This window comes from Aulonocara stuartgranti (genome assembly GCF_965226115.1).
Source record: "Aulonocara stuartgranti genome assembly, chromosome: 2".
Lineage (NCBI taxonomy): Eukaryota > Metazoa > Chordata > Actinopteri > Cichliformes > Cichlidae > Aulonocara > Aulonocara stuartgranti.
Window position 1 is genome coordinate 28,137,170 of NC_138940.1, and position 25,209 is coordinate 28,162,378.

The window sequence follows — 25,209 nt, forward strand, 5'->3', positions numbered from 1 at the left end:
ATTGTTCCTCCAAAACGTACAGACTAATGTTCTTTAGCATTAATGGAGTTTTCCCACACTTGGAAGTGACCCATGCCGTGTGCACTACACCCACACGCCACCACAGATGCTGTTTTTTTGAACTGCACACATGTATAGAATGAGCATGGAATCAATTTTTAGTCCAGCTTTACAAGCTGCAACCAAACTTTGTCAGAAATGTGATTGTTTAGCAACCTTATGTCGAGATCACAAGGTGCTGAATGTACTGAGGTTTATGTCAATTAAAAATGCAATTTTAAGATATACCAGATTTTTGTTGCTGAACTGAGACAATTTAGTGATACGTTGATGTCTTGAAGGGCAAATAAAACAAATATAAATATAGATTAATGCAAATAAAATTCAACTGTTATGCTAGCTGACACGTTGACTCGAGCAGTGAGCGTTTAAGGCGAACATTTCATTCATTTCTCATTAATCTGAATGTTTTTGGAGGTCAAAGTAGCAAAATAAAGACAGCTGAATATTTCTGTAAATAGCCTGCTTCACTTTCTGGCAGACGAACAAAAAGCCTGAATCCATTTTCTGTCACATTTGTACATGAACGTCGGCTAATCTCAACCCAGCAACACCTTTAATGAGTTTAGACACCTTAGATTTTAATTCATGATCAGATTTTATCAACTCCAGTTTGGTATTGCACTTAGATTCATGTTATGTGTTGCACGACTGAGAACTGGTCTGGCATAAAAACATATAACACATGTATATATTTTGTACTAATTAGACAAGACATGCTAATTTGCTGTAGCTTTAAACCACATATGATTTTAAACGTCTCTTCTAAACCTTTTGGGAAACAGGCACATTTCACAACTATTCCTTTAAAAAAGTAAAAATCAATGACTAAGAAATGTGCACTGCTCTGAGTGTCATCTTGTGATCGCTCTTAGACGTGTCAACCCCGATACCATGATAGAAAAAATAAATGCCTATAATCTTGCTTTTATACATCGTCATAGCTCTGAAATTAAAAACAGAACAAGCATATGGAGCCGACATCATTGTTATTTAGAGAAAAGCCAACATTTATTAATCTGAATTGTACCAACACACCAACATAGTCCAAAGCACTATGAAGCAGAGTGTGAAAGACACCCAGTGATAAATTTCTTCATTTTTAGATAAATTATAGCAATGGTCCAAACAAAAAAATGCTTCGTAACTAAAGCAACCCTCAGAAAGAGAGGGTGTGTGTGCACTGTCTGTCTTTCCAAATCTACACGTAACCTTCACACGGAAAGAGTCTTTACTTTGGTCATACACTCAAAAAAATATCAATCTTCCCAAATAACTGCATCAGAAGAGGCTTGTCAACCAAGGCTAAGGGATATGATGGTTAAAAAATGCTTTTAAGATGTTACCTGTAAATGAAGCTCAAATTGTAGTGAGACCCGTCCATGATTTATTAGAGTTCCTTCCTCTTAGTCTCAGTGTTATGCTTACATGAAAGTGACCGTGACATACGAGCAGTTCACGGGGGAGCTGTTCAGTGTTTTTTTGAGTGCCGCCATCTAAATGATGTACAAAGGCCTTGACGTTCCACAAGTCAGTTTTATCGTATAATTGTGTGAACAGGATAATGAACTTGTTTGCACAAAATAACTCGTGCAAACAAGATAAAAAATATACATATATCACCTTCTACTGGGATCAGATCATCTGCACATCTTCACATTTTCAGAATAAATGTCGAGAACAACGTGACGGGCAAACATACTGCAGCACAGCCTGCTGCACGTATACACCCTTTATATATAAAAACCAAACCTAAGTTTCATTCCTTTTGTAAAGAATTGTTTTTAAAAATCATATCAATACAAACTGCATCATTATCAAGGCATATGAAAGTCATTACATGTACGCTCATCTGTTTCCAGAGCAGAGGAAGATGTCAATAAACCTGATGTCAAAAAAAAAAAAATGAGGAGGAGGGGGCAACCATGTTGACTAACAGATGTCTTGCACGCACGTATGTGATATACAAGGTCTCTTATGCTTTGCTTCAGCTGAGACAACTGGCATATAAGCTCTCTCTCTCTCTGGACATCAGCCAGTGCTAAACACTCTTGCTCCCTGTTCCTGCTCCTCCTCCTCCATTTTGGCGAGCGCTGGCCTTTATTTCCATGGAGAGGAGGAGAGATAGTCATAATAACAGGGTTTTGGCTGGAGTGGGTAGTGGGGTAGTGGGGGATGTACCCGCCTGCCCAATAGCACGCAGACCAGGGATTCCAGTGTAGGCCATCTGTGAGGGATGAACAAACATGGTGGGTGGCAGCTTCTCTCAACAGGAGCAGTTCCCACAGCCTTTCACACTGTTGAGGATCTCCTCCTGCAATTTCTTCCTCTCCTCCTCCTTCTGGGACAGCCGCTCGGCCCGCGGCTCGGCCGAGTTCTTGCTGCTGTTCAGGATTCTGCTGTTCTGAGCGTTCCAGAGGTTTCCGTATAGGCTGCCAGCGGTGCTGAGCAGAGCCTGGTGGGTGCCTCGCTCCGCCACTTTACCCTAAGCAGAGAAAAGGAAACCAAATTATATGGAAAAAATAAAGTCTAAATGGTGGGGTGGGGGGTTTCACAGGACAATAAAAAGGGCTGTTAACACAGAATCATAGCTAGCATCTCTTCACGGCCACTCTCTCTGCAGACACCCCCCCCCCTCCAATAAGAATCCCTGCCGCCTCCCCAACAACTGTTGCATTCCTCTTGCAAAACACGCAGACACGCACGCAAATCCACACACATGCCACACAGCCCTCCCACACAGTCACACACAAATGAAAGCACCCCCCTCCCCCCACCGCCCATGAGCATGCAGAGGTGTTGGCATCATCTTTAGTGCACCCAGGATGAACATGTGACTGCTTCCGCTCGTTATTTTAATGAGCACCCCAGGCAGTCCTCTGCTGGTGACACTAGCAAACGCCGTGGCGACATCACACGCAAACATGCCTCCTCGCCACGACCCTCTGATCCCCGCCATCTGACTCGGGAAACACGAACGGCACAGGCTCAACTCGCCGCAGTTCAAAGAGAGCCTCTTCTCATTTTATCCCATCTGACTCGAGCGCTGGCGGAAAATGTCACTTCACCTGTGTTACATTTTATTTGAACTCTTTCTTTCCAGATAATAACTGACTTCACTGTGTTGTGCTCTGCAACGTCTCCGATCCCAAGCAGCTGGGACAGCTCTGTAATGCAGCACACAATAGCAAAGCACACCAAGTATCGCTGCTCACCTCCACCCTGACTTAAACGCATCTGACCGAAAAACCGCATAAAGCCATTTGTATGGCGAGCGCCGCGGAAAGACATGTTTAGTCGTGGATAGGGCCTCATCAGTGTCTGGGAAGCTGGCCCATACATTATTAGTCACCGAGACAAACAAGACACGCCATCTGACCAAAACACCCAGTTGAGTCTGACTGGTTTAATGAGCCCTTATGGAGAAAATAATACATTCACTTCTACCAACAGTGTCCTGTTGTTGTTGAAATTAATGAGAGAAGCTAAACAAAGCATGTTTTTATCACGTACATTCAAGAAAGGTAAATAAATGAGTGCCAAAAAAAAAAAGAAAAAGAAAGGAGAGAGACAGACGACTTGCTAACTTATTTCTAGTTGCTGGCACAAGCGGTGCACTGGGGGTCACGCAGTGCGGGTCATCATCCTTCAATGTAAAATCGTCTAATTGGACTGGCAATTAACACACTGTGTGTTTATACTTGGGCACACTCAGCAGTCGTATGAAATTGCATTACACCTGAAGATGTTAATCAGGGCAGAATGAGATCAAGTAAAAAAAATAAATGGCTGAGTTCTCACCTCATTGAGCACTATAATCTCATCTGCGTCTACGATGGTGGAAAGCCTGTGGGCGATAAACACAGACGTCCTGTCCTTCACCATCTCCTTCATTGAAGTCAGGATGTTCTGGATGCACACAAGGACAAATAACATTACTACACTGTTAAGCTTTACAAGAGTACCCCCGTAATCCAAAGGAAAATATTTCCAAGTTTGCAATAACAAAGGTCTGAAAAGAAAGGGAGGAGGGGGGGAAAAAAGAGAGCATGAATGACAGGAAATATATGAAATGTACTCGCAAACTTTGATTTGAAAGAGAAGCTAAGTCAACACAATGTTGCTCAGCAACATCCACCTCCATATGCTTTTTTCTTTGCAGTGTTTACATATGATAATTTAAAAACACCATCATGACGAGAAGCAAGAGAGAGAGGAAATAAAAAACTCAATTAACAACCACGTCTACTGCCCCACTCTTTTCCCTGAAGTTCAGTGAGGGCGTGCTGAACTTTCTCATTAAATGTAACATTTACAAAGACTGTGTGGTTTAAGCTGAGCTGGAGATTAAGTAGGAGAAAACAGTGGCAGGTGGCAAGGGAGAACATGGGGGTGGTATGCGTGCGTGTGTGTGTGTGTGTGTGTGCAGCGGGTGTATGTCGCAGCAGGTATGTGACGCAGGAATGAGCTGAATTATTGTGTACCTACAGCAGGTGACTGAGTGGGTGCTTGTTCTGTTAAATGTGTATGCAGACATGCTAATGTGTGCGTGCAGCCGGGAGCGGGCATTTGTGGGTATATTAGAAATTGGTGCTAGTGTCTGTCACTGTCAGACTGACCTCTTCAGTGATGGAGTCCAGGGAGGAGGTTGCTTCGTCATACAGGAGGATGGGCGGATTCTTTAGTATCGCCCGTGCGATTGCGACCCGTTGCTTCTCCCCTCCTGGAACAAACCAGACGTCATAAATAGCAAGGCGAATGCCAAAACCTTTGAAATACGCGTTACTGCAAGTCTCTGTCTGACCCTTCTCGCTAGATAATTACCTCAAACTGAGGGCCAACACCTAGACTATACCAATGCTACACGTTTCAGTCTGGTAAGAAAAGGAAGAAGAAAAAAAAAAGAAAGGAAAAAAAACCAGACCTGATTTAATTGTGAAGAAAAATCAGCAGGACGCAAAGATTTCTCCCGCTGTGCCTGACTTTGCCTTTATTACATATGAGCCGTGTGCGGCCACTTGAAAGCGAGCGGTGTTCGGGGAGAGTAAATACTGCTGGCAGTGGAGAACAGAAATGAAGAAAGTTAGGAGTCTGAGAGCCCAGACTGCCTCCTTCCTCGTCCCCCACCCCCCACCCCCCACTCCCTTCCTCCTCTCGCAAACTCACAGGCAGCTGTCACGTACAGCCGCAGTGAAATTAATGAGAAGTTAGTCACGTCTTTATTTTGTCCATTCTCTCACTCACTCTGTCACTCCACATAAAGAAATCTGTGCTGCCAGTAATTGCATCTTGAATGCTGAGTGAAAATGCTCACACTATGTGTGTTTACGTGGGCTAAATGAGTTGCACAGTGATGCTAGGAACCTAATACTACACAGTCATGTGTAGATCAAATGAGTGTGACTAACTGTAAGGCAACATGCCATTAAACAAGTTCAGACTCTAAATTGAAGAAAATGTTGAAGTAATGACAGTACAGCGAGAGATTAATCACAGTTAAAACTATTTCAAAAAGCCATGCTCAGAGGCGACATGTCAGGAAAGTCAGCTCAGCAGCTATATGATACAATGCTCCTGGTTCATTCATGGTACTTTCATATAAACATACTATGCTGGAACTAATGTTTCTAACAATGTGCTCATTTCATTGAATTTGATAACAAAGACAACAGAATTTATTTGAAAGAAAAGCTACAACATGTGCAACTCTTAAATAACAATGAGAACTTATTGCTTCATCTCTTTATTCTGCCCTACTTCACGGTCAAGATGACCTGCTGAAGTTCAAACTGAGCAGCCGTTACAGTGAACGTGGCATGGCTGTTGGTGTCAAATGGGCTGGTCATAAATTGCTGATATATTGAGAATTTTCCCACATAACCATCTGTAGGGTTTATAGAGAATGATCTTAAAAAAGAAAGAGCGAGAGAGAATATCCTGTGTTCTCTGGATGAAAATGTTGATGCCAGAGATAAGAGGGGAATAGTCAGACTGCTCTGAGTTGATAGGAAGGCAACGAAGAGAAGAGCAGCACAATCCTGACTCGTATCAACAGTTCAGGCTAGTGATGGGGTGAAATGGTGGCAGATTTTGGGCCTGCTAATACCAACACAGCATGGTTTAAAGCCACCAGTCTACCTGAGTACTGTTGCTGACTAGGGATGGGTACCGGTATCCGGTGCCATCTGACATAAACGGTAACCAGACCGAAAAGCAGCGCACATTTCGGTGCTTTATTTCGGTGCTTTTTTTTTCCTGAGCTGTGATACACTTTAGATTCTAGCCAATCATTTTACATTTCTGAGGCTAGTAGGCGGGGCCAGGTACGTACGTTCTTTTAGAGCAGAGCTACAGATTAAAAATGACCACGGCAAAGCGGTCAAAAGTCTGGCTGTACTTCACAGCAAAATATGCAAACTCAGCAGCCTGTAACAAGTGCTTTAAGCTGATACTGTGATACTGTCAAAGGAGGTAACACCTCAAATCCGATGAAACACCTGGCGACGCATAGCGTTTTTTTTAAAAGCCGAGAAATGCGCCATATTTGATAGCTTGCTGTGAGACCTCACACCGAGCTGCGGGTGTGGTGCCTGTTATCGGACCCGGAGTTAGCAACATCCCCCAAAAACACGAAGAGGAGAGTCCTGGCCCCTTGCCCTGCCAGTGTAGCAGAAATGATGACAGATGATGATGGCAGCAGCAGCAGCCGTTCTTCTCTGCGTGAGTAGCTTAATGTTGTTCGTGTGTAATTTACGTTGAGTATGCTAACCACGTTATTACATTAATGCATGTAAGGTGAACTAGCAAACATCATCATAGCTACATGCGGCTGTCTTCTTGTTTGATGGCAGATACTCCCTTCACCCTGGCCAAAAAGGCTAAAATGACCAAAGAAAAAGTGGAAAACAGTTAAACATGAGCGGTTTTTGGATAAAGTTTGCGTTTTTTCCATTGTTTAAGCACTGCTTCCAGCCAAGAGTGATACCATATATGCCCCATAGCTGCAGAAAAGGCTAACATTGTTATCTTTTTACAAAAAAACAGCTGAACATGAGAGGTTTTTGGACCGATTTTGTGTTCTCCATTCTTTAAGCACCGGTTTAAGCACCATTTAAGCACCGGCACCGTTTCAAAAGTACCGGTTTGGCACCGGTATTGGATAAAACCTAAACGATACCCATCCCTATTGTATCCGTATTGTATCCATCCTATGATGGCTGCTTGCAGCAGGATAACATGTGCCATGTCACAAAGCTCAAATCATCCCAGACTGGTTTCTTGAACGCGACAGTGATTCCACTGCACTTAAACAGCCTTCGCAGTCACCAGATCTCAATGCAACAGAGCACCATTGAGATGTGGTAGAGCGAGAGATTCCAATCATGAATGCACAGCTGAAAAATCTTTAGCAGCTGTGAGATCTTTTCATGTCAATATGGACCAAAATAATGTTTCCAGCATGTTTCTGAATCCATCCCATGAAGAAATGAGGCAGTTCTGAGACCAAAAAAAGAGGTCAAAGCTAGTACTAGCAAGGCGTGCCTAATGATGTGGCTTCTAAGTGTATATAGTCAGTTAAACTGTGTTACGTTTATATTTTCATCTTAGAAAAAAAATCTATTTTTCGCTATTAATTAAACATTTATAAAGTTATACAATTTACAATCCAGTGAAATAACATAAACAAAAAGTAGTTGATAACTGATTAAGCAAAATAGGGCTCAAAACATGTATTGTTATAACATTTTCCAACAAATGGTTTCAACAATGGTTTTGATTTTGGACTTTTAGCTGTTTGAACATAAATAACTAAATAAGAAGCCCATTTTTTTTCTTCTTAGAAAATTCCATTTGTCATGAATCATTCTTTTTTTGTGTGATTTTAAAATAAATGAATGGAACCAGTGGATACTCCTCAGTGAAAATAATAAAAAGCAAACAAACAAGAGAAACAGCCAGTCTTAGATTTCTGTATAACTACTATATTATAATGTGGAACTATTAGCGCGCAAATTATTAAGAGAATGGGTGTGATTTTCTTTTTTCCAGTGTAGTATACCATCCAGAAAAAAGCAAAACAAGGCTTTTCCGTGGCTTGCATGGAAAGAGCGTACTTAAACAGCAGGCATAATGATGCAGCTAACCTGACAGCTTGAGGCCCCGCTCCCCAACCTGGGTGTCATAGCCATTGGGCATCCTGAGGATAGCGTCATGGAGGCCTGCTAGACGAGCTACTTGATAGACCTCCTCTGGCGTGGCGTTGATTTTCCCGTAATGCAGGTTGTAGAAGATGGTGTTGTGGAACAGAACGGCATCCTGACAGAAACACAGTTAAGAAAAAAATAAGGCTTCAGAGATTATTTTTTTTGGGTTTTTTTAATTGCAGCAGTGAAAGAAACAGAAGACTGCAGTTACAAAGAAGGAGAACGTGAAGGAAGCAAATGACAAAAATATGTGCATGTACCATCTGTTCAGATCAGCCTCTGAGCTCACTGCAGTGAAAACCAAACTGAATTCAGCTCATTTCTGAATGCTATTGTTAATGGTTAATGTTACATTGTTCTTTGCTGCCCCCTTGTTGTGCTTAATCACTAACAATATATTATTACCTTTACCACTTAGAGACAAAAGGTCCATGTGCTTCTTCTGAGGAGGAGAAGGTTCAGACCCCACCACCCCACCCCCGCCAAAAACACAAAATAAAATAAATAAAAATCTCTGTGTGGCTGATAAAAACACTTTTTCATTTCTGTTTATTTCTGTGATGGATTTTCTCATACCTGAGGAACAACCCCCAAAAGCTTCCTCAGGCTGTCAAGGCTGACGTCTCGGATATTCTGCCCCGCTATGTAGATGTTCCCCCGCTGGGGCTCGTAGAAGCGGAACAAAAGCCGCACAATGGTGCTCTTCCTGCAACCAGACATGGAACCAATCGTCAGCATCCTTCTGTCTGTGAGCTGGGGGAGCTACACCCCCCACTCTACTGATGATATGTGATAAGACTGTCTAAGACATGCAAATAAGATGACACGGGCTGGGTTAAAGGTTTAACGTACAGCGCAGATCTCGGAAAGGTTACCTACCCCGACCCGCTGCCGCCAACTATAGCCACCTTCTTCCCAGCAGGTACTTCGAAGGACACTCCGTTTAGGACTTTCTGGCCCTCCAGGTATTCAAAATAGACATCCTCAAAGCGGATGGTGGCCTCCTGTGGTGTGATGGTTAATGGTGGGGCGAGATCCTTCTCCTAGAGCGCACCATCAGAGGGTTAAGACAGGCAAAATGGAAAAAGAAGGAAGGATCCAGAACAGCCACTGGCAGAGAAGGCTTAACATGATGCAACATTACTCCAACACCTTGTAAAGAGGCATACTGCTGGAGCACGGAGCCTACATGGACTGCATAAAGCGAGACATTCACAGCAAATTTGAGAGGTCGTTTCAAAAAGGCCGTATGAATCTTCACACGCTGCCCTTCACAGTGATTGAAGGATCAATAGGCGTGAAAACTTTCGGTACATACTGAGCTCAGTCACAGTGCGGCGATGCAGCCAAGGTCAGCAGTGAATAAAACGCTGTCCTTAGCTTCAGAGTAAAAGCATGTTCTGCTCAATGTCTATACCACCTAATAGCAACATAATCACACACTATCCACCTCAGTCAATTAATACAAATAACTCTCAGTCCATTAGTATAAACAGATGATAATTTCACACCCTGCGACATGGGAAAAAAGCCAAAATAATTTGTCTTTTATTTAGTGTTGCAGCTTCAAGAGAGGGAGACTTTTAAATTTTTTTTTACATCTACATAATTGGCCAGTGTGTTACCAAAAAAAGACCCCAACAAAACCCCCACATACTCAGACAGTAATGGCCTGCTGGGCAGCGCCATTCCACTGGGAATTACAATGGAGAGGAATATTACTGATGAGAGAAAAGTAACTGGACAGATTCATTTCTCTGACTGTAATTACAGGCTGCAGATGAGAATGGCCTTTGTATTGTTAGGAAGGAGGTGCCCATTTGCACTTAAGTGCACTCTTCTGACGCAACATAGGCTGTCTAAAACAAAGAAAGGAAAACGATCCATACAATGAAACATCCCATGAAATAAGAAAATCAAATAAATATGAGGTTTGCAGATTAGAAATTGTACAAATGTTGGGCATTTTATAATTTAAAGAGCAGGATCTGTCTAAACGTTCCTAATTTCTATAGGATGAAATTGTGCACTGGTGGTAGATTAATCCCACAATTATTTCATTATTTTAGTCATTTTTCAGGAAGTACTGATAGAATTGTTATTTGCACCCTCAGCTGGCAGGGGAACAATAAAGGAGACACTGAGAAAGCTGCACTGCAGGCAGAAGTGGCTTTTGTTAACAACAAAAAAAACATTAACAAGGCAAAAAATTTACTTTAAGAGGCTGCCAGCTTCTTCAACCTCTCCTGTAACCACAGGATGAGACAGACCAATACCGTGCTTTGAAAGCGCACTCAGTAATCACTAATGACCAAAATTATATGAGTGTAGCAATTTTAACAGAAAGCCATTCACTTAAGTGCAGTTTGACCTTTCATTTCTCCCCACTGACACTCCTTTGTTTCTGTCTGTTTTGCTACCACTAGTCATAATCAATAATTGCGCTGGAACACAACACAAATATTAGGCAAGTTAACAAGTTTATCATTTGTGTAGTCCAACAGATAATTGCAACACAACAAATTAACTGAAACACTGGAGTGAAATTAACTATAAAAACAAGGCAAACAAGGCCTAGTTTTTTTGGAGGGGGTTTAAAGAAAGCTTTTAATATACTACAAAACTCAGACTAAATTATGGATGCTCTAATTAAAAAAAACACTGAATAAATCACTAAGTAAGCAGCCGATAGATCCACAAGAAATTCCCATGATATCCCCAAACTGATCGCATTAATGCAGCGAGCAATGTCATGCACTACAAGTGGCAATAGACGAGGAAGCACCTGAGTCACATGAAGCACGTAATTACTATGTTTGACTGCAACCTATCATTTTTTTTACAACACGTGCATAGGTTAGTCATGCAGCAATAAGAGAAACTCAGTCTGCTGTTAAAATCTTTTACCGCTCGCTTCTTTTTTTAAAATCTGCTGGAGAAAATGGATGGGTAACAGGCTTCATCACATTTTGGACTTGCCTTTATCTTCAATTTTTAAGATTCAACTCTGTGGAGATTCATTTATTCTGCTCTGATTCACCTATTCCGTTCTCTACCGTCAGGAGGAGAAAAAATAAATGTGAAGAAGCGCGTGACAGGCCGATAAGTTACCTTTATCTTGGTGTCGACGTTGAGCAGAGTGAAAAGAGTGTTCATGTCTATAAGGGCCTGTCTGGTCTCTCTGTACACTGTACCCAGGAAGTTTAAAGGGAGGGAGAGCTGAAAGAGCAGCCCGTTCACCATGACCAGGTCTCCCACCGTCATCGTACCTATAGAAAAGCAACAGAACAGCTTACAGCGATGCACATGCTCTCGCTCTACTGTATCATGTATGCGTCTTTGGATGCAAGATCCAAAAAAATAAATAACAGCCAAACCTTTTTTTCCTCCTTCTCTTTCTTTCAAGCTGAGAAAGTAGACAAACCATCTCCACCCCCTGTGATTTCAATTTCTGCATCAAAGCTATTTTATATCCTATTCATGCCACTTTTTCATGCTTGCTGTGTTTTGTTCTCATTTAGTTTCTATTATGCAGTTCAGGCAGAGTTTACTTTTCTTTTCCAGTTTCATCGGTCCATTTGATTTTGTTTTGAGATGTTTAAACTTATTTATGTCTAAACCCTATTTCCATTGTGTTCTTACCACAAATCATTGGCATGAAGAGTTATATTCAGCTCAAGTCAGTCTAGCAAGTTTTTTGGGTTTTTTTTTTACCTTTACACATGGATCCAATTCAATTTATGGCTCAAAAGAAATCGGAAGCCCACAACAGACATTTACGTATCACCTTTCCAAGCTCCACACTCACCTGCTGCAATGCCCTTGCTAGCGAGCAGCATGATGGCGGTGAGGCCGACGCTGAAGATGGCACTCTGACCAAAGTTGAGCATGGCGAGTGTGGACGTGGTTTTTAAAGAGGATGACTCATAGATCTTCAGGAATCCATCATACCTTTCAGCTTCGTACTTTTCATTATTGAAATACTGCAGCAGAGATGAGAAGTATTAAGACACAGAGCACAGGCCACGGAGACAATGAGAACATTCACAAAAGGAATGAAAGAGTAAGTCGAGAGTGAAAGAGGGAGAGACTCAAATATGGTAATGGTTAAAGGTTAAGGAAGCATGGAGAGCCGTGTCGGCCAGATAGACACTTTTGCGCAGCCTGCCTCGAGGCTGCATTTGTTCTCTGTGACCGCTCTGGGCATAGTCTGGGTCTCAGTTGGCCTCTAAAGCACTTTTTCATGTCTCTGTCTCTTAATCTGCTCCCGTTAGATTTTAAAGGATGTGGAAAGCAATACAGCTGCCTTATCTTTGCATGGTGAAGATTTGGCAGTAAAACAGTAATAGCAGAATCACAACAAATGTTACAACTATTCGACAACTGGAACAAGAAAAAAAAGAGAGAGAAAAGCCTAAACATCCCGTGCAAGTTAAACAAGAATTGCTGCAGCTTTTTCATCACCGACATTGTCATCATCCTCTGTGTTTACATCTGTAGCAGCTTACACAGACACCTAGATTACTAACGGAGTGCACATAGCTCTTTTAAGTGTTACACCACACAAGCAGCACTAATTCTGATTAAGACATACAGCTATCGTTTAAAGGGGGGGAAAAAAGAAAGCGCCTCAGCCACCAGCACTCTCCTGCACATCTCTTAAATTCGGCACATAAAACAACAATATAATCATAACAATCCTCCTCAACTCTGCTGCCAATTACCTAATATTGTTGCTGCACGGCTGTTTGTTTAGCTTGCATCATTGTTTCTCTGCTCTGGTTAAGTGGGCGATTTGCTTCTCTAGCTAACGGCAGTGGTGCTGTGCGGACACAGACCTGCCACTGATTTGCATATAAGGAAATGCACCAAATAAGCGAGACTAGAAAGTAGCGCATGGAGGACAAACCGAAGCAGTGCAAGGAGCCGTATTCAGGTTCTCATCCAGCCCTTTGTGAAAGTGGAACGGATTTCTGAGTGGGCGGAGATCTAATTACATATGCACACTCACAGCTCAGAGTGATGCTAAATCCGGCCGCATTGACACAGATGACACAAAATAACACAGAACAAAACGTTAAGAAAAACAGGACGCAAAATAATACGGCAAAGAAAATAACATGGTATCTAAAATATATCTGCAACGGCCAACGAAGCAATGAAACGCGACACTGATTATGTTTGTGTTTGTGCTGTGTACTAAAAGATTGCCTAAAAAGAGATTTAAAACTGAACGAGATAGAGTTTTAAGGTAATGTGACCTTGAGAAAAGTTTACAGTAATCTTTACTGATCACATCAGGCAGGTGAGACTCTTTCTCACTCATAAACCACCCAGGACTTCAGATGACATTTCTATTATATTTTTAAAGCCCCCAGTGGCAGATACCTTTCAGTCCAAAACTATAATTGGGACACAATTTGGGCCATTGACTAAACCGTGAAAATAGTCCTGAGTGTCCGGTGATAAATGTCTCATTGTTTGTAGCTACTGAAGTGACATTTACAGAAATGGTGGACAATTTCATACTGAGAAGAAGAGTGCCGCAGAGAATTAAGAGGAAGAAATGAAGACAAAGAAATATGAGAAAAGTAAAAACACAGGAAATTATGCTTTTATAATGTGTTAGAGCTGAAAAGAAAATAGCTGATGGAATAACCAACAGAGAATTAATCAAATATTTTGATATATTCAAGTAGAAATGCAAAAGAATTCCAAGTCTATGAATTGGGATAATTTGAGGTTTTTGTGAAAGATAAAAATGATTCTGAAATAATTAATCCATGTTTTACAAACATTCTGACCTTATACATATATACAAAAGCATGCTTTAAATCATTTTCCTGAAATTTCGTCTAACATAATAACAACCATTCTCCAAGCCAAGGTTTGAGTGCTTTTGCAGCGTTTTTCTTATTGCTGGTGTTTGGCCTCTCAGGGCCACTGTATTATAGACCTCAAATAGATAATATAAATATTTAGATGGTGACATACACATTTGTTAATATCGATGTGCCTGGTCAAAGTCAGCTCAAGGAGCAGATTTGGTAGGTGTGTACAGGTGCGTGTGTGTGGGGCATTTAAAACTCACCTTAACAGTCTCGTAGTTGAGCAGCGAGTCAATAGCTGCATTGCCTGCTTCGTTGTCTGCTTTGTTCATTTCTATTCTGAAACGAGTCCTGTGTGCACAGACACATGAACAACATGGCAGTCACTTGCATCAGTACAAAAACCCGGGTCATGGACCTTTCCGGACTGTGACACTGGCAGTTGGAGCTCCATTGAAGTAAATATTTGAAATTTATTTGGTTAAGTAATTTACATGCAACAGTATCAATTAAATGTTCACAGGAGTTCTTTCTTAATAGAGTAGAGTCTTGCTGACTCTCTTCCCTGGGAGAAATCTTCCTACTTTGAAATAATAGCTTCAGTGTGACTGGTAATTCCAGTCCTTAATGTGAGTAATGCACAGCTTGTAAATTTGGTCTACTCATTATTGCCACGATGAAGTTGCTTTTGAAAATGAAATGCTATTACATGCATTTCATTATCGACAAACTGAAAATCAAAACAGTGATTGGATTTTTTTTTTCCTATCAAAAATGATAGAAAACGGGAGTTTGGTGCAAATTCTGGCGAATCCTTATGTGTAATGGGTTGGTGTTGCCACGGATCAGGCTTGTTTTAATACATCTCATGAGCATTCGAACAGACTGGGCTCTGAGAAGTTTTAAAAAGAGGCTCTTTGTCATGTTCTAGCAGTTAATGAGCAGTTTATCCAACGTGGGTGGACAATGTGAGGCCGTTACTATCAGACAGAGGTGCTGACAAGGAGGCTGTACTTGGCTGGTGGCAAAATTTAGGCAATTTGGGAAACCATCGACTATCGTTTGATGGCTTAGCCTCTTGGAGCAAAGAGCTAATATTTCATAGCTTTCAGTGTAGCCACAAAATATTCCAGTTGTGTGCTCTGGTCTTTGATTACCACTTTGTAGTCAGAGTCCTTTTAACCAACTGAATTTGTGCAGACTTTGTTTGCAAATAGATAAACATTGTCTGACAAACTGGTTGTAATTGGAAATCAAAAAGTTTCTGGTACCAAGAAACATTTTTTAACATATTCATCCAATTTCAAAAACATTCTGTAAGTGGTTGAGACTTTTCTAAGAAACAACCACATCGATGCTAGGACCCAAGGTCTCACAGCAGAACACTGCATTGTAATCAATCTTATGTAATTTGTCGATGGCTTTAATCGTGGCTGATTTGTGGATTTCAAAGTGAGCATTTTTACAATGCAGAGAGCCACAGAAATGTTAACCGAATCTCTTTGAAGCGATTACAAATCTGAACAACAGGCAGACACAGAAAAAAAAGCAGAAAAAACATCAATCCTACCTCCACTGTGTGATGAGAATTGTGAAAATGGTATACGCTGATAAGGTACCCAAGGCCACTGCTGCAAACTGTCCGCCACACTTGTAATACTGCAGAGGAGAAAAGCACAGGCAGGAAGAAGCATCTTTTACATGCTGTAATTCAACAGCACTGTGATAAAAGTCAAGAGACCACATCAGACCAATCTATTAGCGTCACACGGTACTTTCAGAGGGTATTGTTTTTGATCATTCCACTGTGAAAGCAATGGTTACAAATGAATAGGAAAAGACAAGAAGTACTCATGATGACGCTTTAGCTATTTGGCCAGTGGAGTCTGCACTTGTTACAGGCAATCTGATCATCCACAGTGGAGTAATAGCACGAACTAAAAGATGAGCCCATCTTTCAGTGGAAGAAGGGGCATCTGTTTAGGGCACACTCCACAGGAGGACATTAAGATGCAAGAAAGCTTTAGGTTTCATCATTAGCACTAATGGGCCCACCAAAAGTTCACAGGGATTCATATTCCATTTAAAATGTAAATGAGATAGTATCTGTGAAATTAATTTCCGGGAAATCGGCTATGAGGAGTGGCAAGGTGATGTTAACATCAATCACTGAAACAGCAACACCAATAAGAAGTAAAAGCTGAAAAAGAATGCATAAGCACACTGTGTGGTAGTTTGTGTCTTCATTTACACCTATAACTCACCAAAATGGCACTGACGAGGGCCATCTCAAAGACCGTGGGACCGAGATTGAAGACGAGTGCGCTCAAGACAAAAGAGATCCCCCGCGTGCCGCGGTCGATGGCCTTGGACAGCGCCCCTGTCTGTCGGCTGAGATGGAAACCCAGATCCAGATTGTGCAAGTGCAGGAAGACGTTCTTTGCTATGCGTCGGATGGAGCTCTGGGCCACCTTGCCGAACACGGTGTTCCTCAGCTCGTTGAAGAAGGCTGCACAAGCCCGTGAGGCACCATCTGGGATAGCGGAGGAGATGGAGAGTTTAGGACACCTGCTGTGAAAAGCAGGGAGGTTTAAACTGCAGAAAGTGAGAAACTATTGCCATCCTGAGCACGGGAGACTGTTAAAAGGCAGCAAAACAAGAATATGACCCACACTTGTCTTGTCCTATTAAACAGAACGCAGCACATTGAGGCACTTAAGACTAGACAGGTTTTAGGCTCATTGACTACTCTGAGGAGACGGATCGTATGAGGTGGCAAGACAAGTCTTTCGCATCATCTCTGGTCTGCAAGCCCTGCAATGCTACAGCAGCAGTCTCCCCTCTGTAATTACAAAGCAGAATGCTGTCTGAAGCCTCACTACTATAGCGGGCCAGCTCACTGCAGACTGAAGGGAGGGAGGGTATCCGAGTGTTCAGCAAGGCATTGAGCGTGTATACCGACAGAACAGAGCAACAGAGACAAGGTTTTATAAGAATGAAATGTTAAGGTGTGATCAAGTTGTCAATAAACAGGCTTAATTTGAATGCAGCGTCTAGACTTTCAGTGAAGGAGAGAAGTGGAAGCAAGCATGTCTTTATGTTAAAGAAATTATCCAATAATAAGATTTTTTTTTCAAAGGATCATTAATATACAGCAAGAAAACTGAGCTGTTCAGTCCGATAGCAACTCCAATTAAATACTAAAAAGAAAAGTCAGTTCATCTGAGCTCTCACACTGCTCATAAATTGTTTTACAAGCAGATGGCTAGCATGACTGTCACAAATTGATATTAGTCTGTGTTTGAATGACATGTGGTCTTCCTGTGGTGATTTCACTGAGTTGTGTGAATACATGGCACATCTGCTGAGACCAAAGTCAGGGCAATAATCGCTCTGTCTGCCGCTCTTCGTGGGGCTGTAATGTGGCGTTAAATAGAAATGCTCATCTAATGAACAATGTGTCCACATCTGACAAGGTAGGATGAGCACGGTGCACCCTTTTCAGCCAAATTACACCAGACACTGCAACCTACAAGCACTGTGTCCTCTGTGTCACAAAGAAGAATCTTAAAAAAAATGAAATCTCCCTTTTGTAACAGCATCCTCATTTTCTTTCCTCATTCATTTTTCTTTGTCACCCCAATTCATCTCATCTTGAGCCCCCGTCATGTGCTTCAACTGTAGTATTAGTGTATAAGACCTAAGTGGGCTTATTAGAACAAGTGGCTACAGGGCTAGCATACAGAGCTTACAAGCTGATCTTAGTGAAGGCCACAGTGACTTACAGTGGTTGTTAGTATTGTCATGTTTATTCATTTTATACTGCTTTCCAGCAGCAGTTCCCAGAAATCCTACGCTAATCAGGAAGGCACGTCACATTCACATCTCACTCCTGACTTTTTTCTTGTACTCACAGAAGCATTTAGACAAAGAGAAGAAAAAGGTGACCCCAAAAATGGAAGTGAAAGAAGCAACCCTGGCCTCGCCACAGCACGAAAAAAATAACTACCTAACCACTTTCAAAGGACATTGCAATTTCTTCTCCACTGCTTTATAAATCTATTCACCTCTGTTTGCCTTGAGAGCTCACAGGTATCATACATGATCGTCCTCAGCACTCACGAGAGGGTCGTGAGGATTAAAAGGAACTCAGACACAGAACGAAGCTCATAATGTAAATAATGTGAGCGAGTAGCAGAGGTTGTGCCGTGGCATTGATATGAATGTGATGAGAAAGGTCAGCCTGTAGATAATAGGCAGTCCCACAGTCCCATCTGATGAGCGCGGCACCTGCCAGTGCAATACAAGTCTGGGACTTACAGCCAATCAGCACGGCCGTTGCCATGGTAGCCACAGTGCTTGGCGCGTCATTTAGGTTCAGCATGTGTCCCGACATCTGGTTAAGCTCGTCCACTGCATACTTAAACATGAAGGGCACCATCACATTGGTGAGCTGGGAAGGGAGAGAGAGAGGGACAAAACACTCAGAGGAGGAAACAGTTTCAAATAGCCTATTAAACTGACATATGTGTCCAGAGTCTTCTTTTTCTGGCTTTCTGTGGTGTCTCTGTGTGTGCAAACCTCACAGGTCTAGAAAGTAAAACTCCACTGTTACAAAGTAAAAACCAAGATTACCATTCAGGTGCATTCAGTTATGTGTATGCATGGTATGGTATGCTGGGTAGTGTGCATGCATGCATATGTTTTCATTGTGACTGGCTGTGCTGGTGCTGGAGAGGAGGCTGGTGCTTCCTGCTAATGGAATTGAAATGGTTATTAGGGCTAATTAAAAGCACAGGGACAGCTGTGTGACTCAGGCTGGGCGGTCCGCTGCGCATTAGGACAGACAGAAAACACGGCATCACAGAGCAAAGCATTTTCATTTTTAAAAACCATTTCATTTGAACATCTCAACCTCTAACACGGGGGTTACTTTATGTTCCTTTACCCCATCGAATTCTGTGGGGTATAAATTTAATAAAATATGACCAGCATATGTGAAATAAACCTGTGCCACCTCTGATGTATGAAGGACACCTAATAATGGCCCATTTAAAGTGCAAAAGCTACATCTCTAGGGTTCCTGCTTAATACTCTTGGGTATTATGCTCAGACAATAGAAGTCCTCTGAGTCCCTCAAGGAAAAACAATATCTGCCACTTTGCTACCAAGACAACAGAACATGACACAAAAATAGCCTGAGCCTATTATCACAGGGCCAAAACATGTCCTCAATTTTACCACTAATACATGATAAGGTTGGATGCGCTCTTCAAATCCATTAACGAGCAATGCTGGAGATTAAATTGACACTATGTCAATCTGTACCTCGCAGTATGTCATCCCATAATAGAGATGCTGTGTCAAGTAGCGGAGAAAGGCTTCGGGCTACAAAGAATTAGCTTAAGCTTATAGCAAGGCATGCAGAAAGAGAAGGCTTTCTTTGAGGGCAACAAAAACAAGAGCTAGTATATAATCATTTATTTGAAATGAAAATGTCACCGATAATGTCCCTTGCAGAGGTGTGATGCACTTTAACCGCATAATTATTCTGCTGATTTAAAAATTGCATCCACACTGCTGGTGCTTTTAGTTCAAACAGACATACTGCAGAAATCAAGGTTAACTCCAGCCAAGCAGGAAAAAGGGAGGAGAAGATTGGATTGCATGTATGAGCTCTCTCCTCTTTAGCACACACTAGAGGGAGCCATGCTGAGTGGCAGCAGGACACGGTTATTGAGGAGCTGTGAATTTCTGATTGTTTTCCAGGGTGTAAATTAGAGACCATCAACAAATGAAGAGGGAATGCATCACGCGATGATTGGTGCATGCCATTAATTATTTCATAAGACGCTGTTTTAAATGCATGACTGTTTTAGTTTCACATGGGATCTTTACCAAAAGGTGATCACCCATCGTGAGTACTCATGATGTTTAAACACAGGGTGGTCAGAGCTGAGAGGTTAATTGATTAAGCAAGAACATTTTTTTTTCTTAAAATAAATAAATATATATATGTCAAAAAGATTAGCGTTTTAATATGCTTAATTTGTGTTTCAGTAGCGCTACCTGCTGTGGCGACCCCTTGTGAGTAGCTGAAAGTAGCTTTTAGTACACAACTACAGAGTCACTTGTATCTCGTAACACAGCATCACTGTAGTAAATTCTCAAAAAGTTAAGAAAACAAGTTGATCAAAGCAAAACTTCATCCTAAAAAACTACCAGTACAGCTGTTTGTGTGCCAAAAATGATACAATTTTTTAAAATCCTAACACTCATTAATTGAATTGCTTCCTGGATGACAGAAAACCAAAAGCAATAAGATATATAAACAGTGACGATACATCAAATTTACACAAAAAAGCACAATTTCCTGCAATAAACTGAGGACCTGTTCAGTGTGTACCCTGCCCCTTGTCGCACGACATCTGCGATAGGCTGTACAGGCTCGACCCGATGACCCTGAACTGGATAAGCAGTTAAGCAAATGAATGGATGTGCAAAATCACTGTATACAAAAGTGAAGCTACAGGTCAACTTTCTGCAAAGTAATGACATGCTGGTATAATTAATGACTAATTGACGCCACCCTTGCAAGAATTACATGTTGTAAATGTTTATTTGTTGGGGTTTGTTTTCATTAAAAATGAATGAAGCAGGTCCTGAATGCAATACTGAACACCCCAATTTCATCTGTTGGGCTTCAGAGCACTTCACATCCACATTATCAGGCTTTTCACTTCAGTCTCATCCTACAACAACAGTGCCAAAAAAAAAAAGCTGGTGGCAAATAATAAAACCAAGCATTTCCTAACACAGAGTTTGTTAGACCTATTCAAATGACTTGGCTTGACACTGGCATTTTTTCATGACACTTGCTTCACAGATCTTACATTTTTGCACGTACTGAATTTCAAAAATTCAATTTTTCTGGAAATCTGTGAACGTTTTTTAGTTTAATGACAGCATAACTTTTCAAAAAGAAAGTGTGGATATGGCACGTTTACCCTTGTGCCCTCTCTTAAGCCTGAAATCAGCAGGAAATCTACAGTGTAACTGGTAACCCCTCTTAACCTGATGCCATAACGCTCCAGGCCAATCAGAATGTTCAAGCATTGCTGTAACACCAATAACATTGGTTTAAAAACAAAGGGCTTTTCAACACTGGTTTTGCACACAGATTTCCCCAGGTTCTGTTAATATTTTAATATCAAATATTTTGGATTTTATATATTGAGAAAAAAATTTTTTTTTTAAACTTCTTGCTTGAACTGCTGTCAAAAAGCCAAATTAGTATTTGTGTGAATTATTTTTAGCATTCATTCAAGTTTTTGCCCATGTTTTTATACATTATATTGAAAAAAGACACATGCATGCATAACAAAACAAACACAATTTCTCACTTTTTAAAACTGATTTCTTGTCTTTAGCATTTTTAATTAAACAGAGCTGAAATTATTTGCAAATTCGATTAATCTTTTTTTTTTTGGTAAAATATAATACACATTTTTATGATGACTGTTATAACTAATAATGGTGGATTTAACTGAAGCCAGTGGTAACCTTGGATTATAACCTCTCTTCGTCACTGTGTTTCACTGTGAAAAGCCACGTACATGATTTACCGAATTGTTTCTTAACATACTGATGATGTCCTTGCCTAAAACATCTACCAGGGGAGAAATTAATAATCCTCATTTCCAATTACCAATTCTCTAAAATGCATCTCTTTTGAAAACAGTAACAAATTAAAATGAGCAGCAACATGCAAGAATGACTCTGAAGCTGTGGGAATATATGATGAGTGAAGACTGCAGGGGTTTTGTGCTAGTTAACAACTCTGTCTACAATCAGCTGAATTTATTTTGTCAAAGTATCTTGCTTTCATCTAAGAATATCTGGCTCCTAATGTCACAAGGGAGGGCATTAGCTGTTAGCTAACCTTCTTCTTCAGGGTGGAACAAATCCACAAAGCATAAAGCAGAAGTAATGTGATAAAAATATCAGTTGTTGTTAGGTAAGTCCAAGTAATGTGGCTAATCACCAGTCAAACTAATTAAATTCTCTTTATATGATATGTATAAAAATAAATAAAAGAGAAATTAAGCTTACCTTGGATCCAGCGAGCAGGCCCAGAGAGAGTGCAACACGGGCTCGCAGGTCGGGTCTATCCTTCGGCCACACGTAAGACAGCATCGCAGACAGGATTTGAGCTGAATTCACCTCCTTCAGCTGTGTAAAAGACACAGCAGCAAACTTTATTTATTCAATAGAACACCTTGTAAAATATGTGGGATAACTGCTATGTTAACAGTCTAATGTGCCTCACTGGGCAATACTGGCAAACACCATACATTTAGCATTCAGTGTTGACAATCCCAGTAACCTAAAGATGGCTCTCTGGGCACGCACGTAGAACATCAAATGTCAACAGGAGTCCCCAAGGAGATATGGCAGCCACGATGACAGCAGAGTCTCCAGGTGGACTTGGGGATCCAGTCTGACACTACAAGTCCCACGAGATACCTGGGCTGTCATCCCAGCTGAGGCCGAGAGCCCACTGGTGCCAGCATAGCTGTTTACCCACGCTCCAACACACATCTGCCACAGGGACTCTCCACAGGCCGGAGAATATGCAGTAATTCCTCTAATCCACTCAATATGGTGGCACCATGTTACGACGCTGCTGTATGGCAGCACCTCCTAACAAATTACAGTGAAAGTGCGCCCAGCACCTGCTTTTAATCAAATACAATCAGCAATGTGTGACACTGCTGAGGGAGGATTAAAATGAACAGTTTAATGCACTACTGAAGTTTCTGTAAGGCCCAACTTCGTTACAGTTACTCGTTTTATCTGGAAATATTAAATGTAACTCAGCTTTCAGTTAAACTCTTCAATGTGGAGTTAATATTAATACCTAACCCAAGTTCTTGTAAAACGAATGTCTCTTTTATTCAAGTCACATAACATATGTGAAATTCTCAGGAGTCTTATTTTAGCGTTTCGCCCATTAGGCAATGAAGCCATTAAGAGTTTAAGAGTTCAGCCCCCTAACCCAATTTGACAGAGAAAACTCATTTGACCAGCAATAAGACAGTCTGTGTCAACGCAACATGCGGTTACATTTCCAGGTAGGTGTACATTAGATTACGGCATAAGGTTTCAGAGGGATTTGCAATTATGATGTAACTACAGCGTAGATTCAATGCAGCAGTTTAAATCAGCTTTAAGGCTGCGTAACACCAAACTGATTCACAGATATGACACTGTTTAGTTTTGTCATCTTAAGAATAACAATGGTCAGCATTTTCAAACAAAAAAAATTAAAGGTTTCATGTCATCCAAGCATGAAAAGTTTCACTAAGTAATCATTAAAACACGGTACCGTACTCACCACATTTTTTGGGTCTGCGCTTAGTCCCCCGCCTGCATTTCCGTGCCAACATGTCCGTTTGTCTGTCACCTGTAAGTGCTGTGGAAGGGGAATTCACTGTTACCCTATATTAATTAATTTGAATAACAGGACGCCAATATGTGATTATTTCTTAATACACACTTACTTTTGCAGCTTCCAAAATCTGACGACTTTTTTCGCTCCTGTTGGTGCTCCATGTTGCCGTTCGTAGGTGTGGAGGTGAACTTGACTGAAACACACAAGAGCACTGATTTTACCAATGTTCCTAAATGTTTCAATAATCATGTTTACCACACAGAGAGAAAGTGTAAAGCAGTAAATAAAAGCAAGTAAAATTTAATAACCCAAAATTCACATCATGTAAAACAAAGAGCAGCTGTGCATGTTTGATTTGTCACAGTTTTTACTCCGGATGCACTTCCCTTCTATATTCGATTCCTCCCAGAATCAAATGGAGGATTTTTTACCTCTTTAGGCAAATGGGTAAACCACTACGCTCACATCATTTAAACAAATAAGTACTAAATATTTAATTCATTGTGTGATTTCAGCAAATTTTTTAAGCATTCATAGTCGGAGTTCAAAGGTTATGCAAACCAAACAAACAGAAGAGAAGTTGCCTAAACTGGTTTTTAAATAAAGGTTTGGTAAACGTTTTGAAACACCGAGAACAGGATATACCACACTGAAGCACAGTAATGGATCAAGCAGGACCTGAGTGCTTAAAAACACAGCATCTGTATGGTTCATTTAAGATCAAACTGAGCGTAAACCTACCCTGTAATAAGACTCCAGTGACTATGAGTGAAATAGGTTAACATGTTTGATACTTTCATTTCCTATAAGACACAGCACGACTGTAAACATCCCTCTTATCTGTTTTGACCTGCCATGTGAAGATGACAGATGAACGGCATACTTAACATGAGGTGAGAGTGAACCGTTCTAGTGTCAGACACATTAAATGGGAATGTGACAACTTGGAAGAGTTGGAGCTAAGAATGAATAACTTCTAAAAACAGTAAATGTGCCAAATAATTTATGACAGCGCGTTTACGTGACATGACAGTTACCCTAGGTTTGACAGGGTGGGACGGTCTTATCTAAGTTTTCAGTAAAGACCGATAACACGTGACTGGGACCTTTGACAGGCGTCAGACTTTGCACGCGCACACACACACACATATTGAACTGTATTTTTAAGAAGCCTGTTTGACTTTGACGTGCTTTCCGTTCAGCTGACATACATTCAAAACTAATAACGACGTTATGACATAACATGAGTAACCTAAGTCGTTAAGTTAATGCAGGGTTAGCTACTTAGCCAGCTACTTAAAGCAAACCCAAACGGCTCTTTTAACAGATGACAACCGCCTGTTTCTCTAACAAACCAGAAAACAAATCATCTATCTAGGTATCATTCCTGAAAGTTACTTAGAAAGACTTTTTCTCTGCCCTTGCCTGGTGGCTAAAAGCACCGTGTCCTCTCTGACCAGCCCCGTCCTCACTCACCGGATATGTGCTTTGGCGTGCATGGCCAGCCCCCGGCTCATTACGACTTTTATTCCATACATGATACGAGCTCGTCTGCCGAATGAGAAGCGCTAGTTTTCGTTTTTGAAAGTGAATGCCGCATTTCAGCGGTGCCAACATCAGCGCCATGTTGTATGAGGAAGGAGGGCAGTTAGTCAACACGCCG

The 25,209-nt window shown here is 41.2% G+C and overlaps 1 protein-coding gene across 1 annotated transcript; it reads right to left on the reverse strand.

The window, feature by feature from the left end:
- Nucleotides 1-1,043: 1,043 nt before the first annotated feature.
- Nucleotides 1,044-25,185, reverse strand: abcb7 (ATP-binding cassette, sub-family B (MDR/TAP), member 7). The gene is made up of 16 exons (XM_082509973.1): nucleotides 25,023-25,185; nucleotides 23,656-23,739; nucleotides 23,490-23,567; nucleotides 22,205-22,324; nucleotides 18,413-18,545; nucleotides 16,357-16,625; nucleotides 15,663-15,751; nucleotides 14,356-14,443; nucleotides 12,073-12,247; nucleotides 11,376-11,533; nucleotides 9,144-9,307; nucleotides 8,841-8,970; nucleotides 8,205-8,376; nucleotides 4,680-4,783; nucleotides 3,862-3,969; nucleotides 1,044-2,545 (listed from the first exon to the last, which is right to left on the reverse strand). The coding sequence occupies exons 1-16, from the start codon at nucleotides 25,170-25,172 to the stop codon at nucleotides 2,327-2,329; spliced, it is 2,241 nt and encodes a 746-aa protein (XP_082366099.1). The 5' UTR covers nucleotides 25,173-25,185; the 3' UTR covers nucleotides 1,044-2,326.
- Between the last annotated feature and the right edge of the window lie 24 nt (nucleotides 25,186-25,209).

Excerpts from the sequence above, each read along its gene's own strand:
- abcb7 (XM_082509973.1), bottom strand. The coding sequence starts at position 25,172 with ATGGCGCTGATGTTGGCACCGCTGAAATGCGGCATTCACTTTCAAAAA. Across the intron at positions 9,308-11,375 it reads ACGTCGACACCAAGATAAAG|GAGAAGGATCTCGCCCCACC; the intron begins GTAACTTATCGG and ends GGTGCGCTCTAG. Across the intron at positions 8,377-8,840 it reads TTTTGGGGGTTGTTCCTCAG|GATGCCGTTCTGTTCCACAA; the intron begins GTATGAGAAAAT and ends TGTTTCTGTCAG.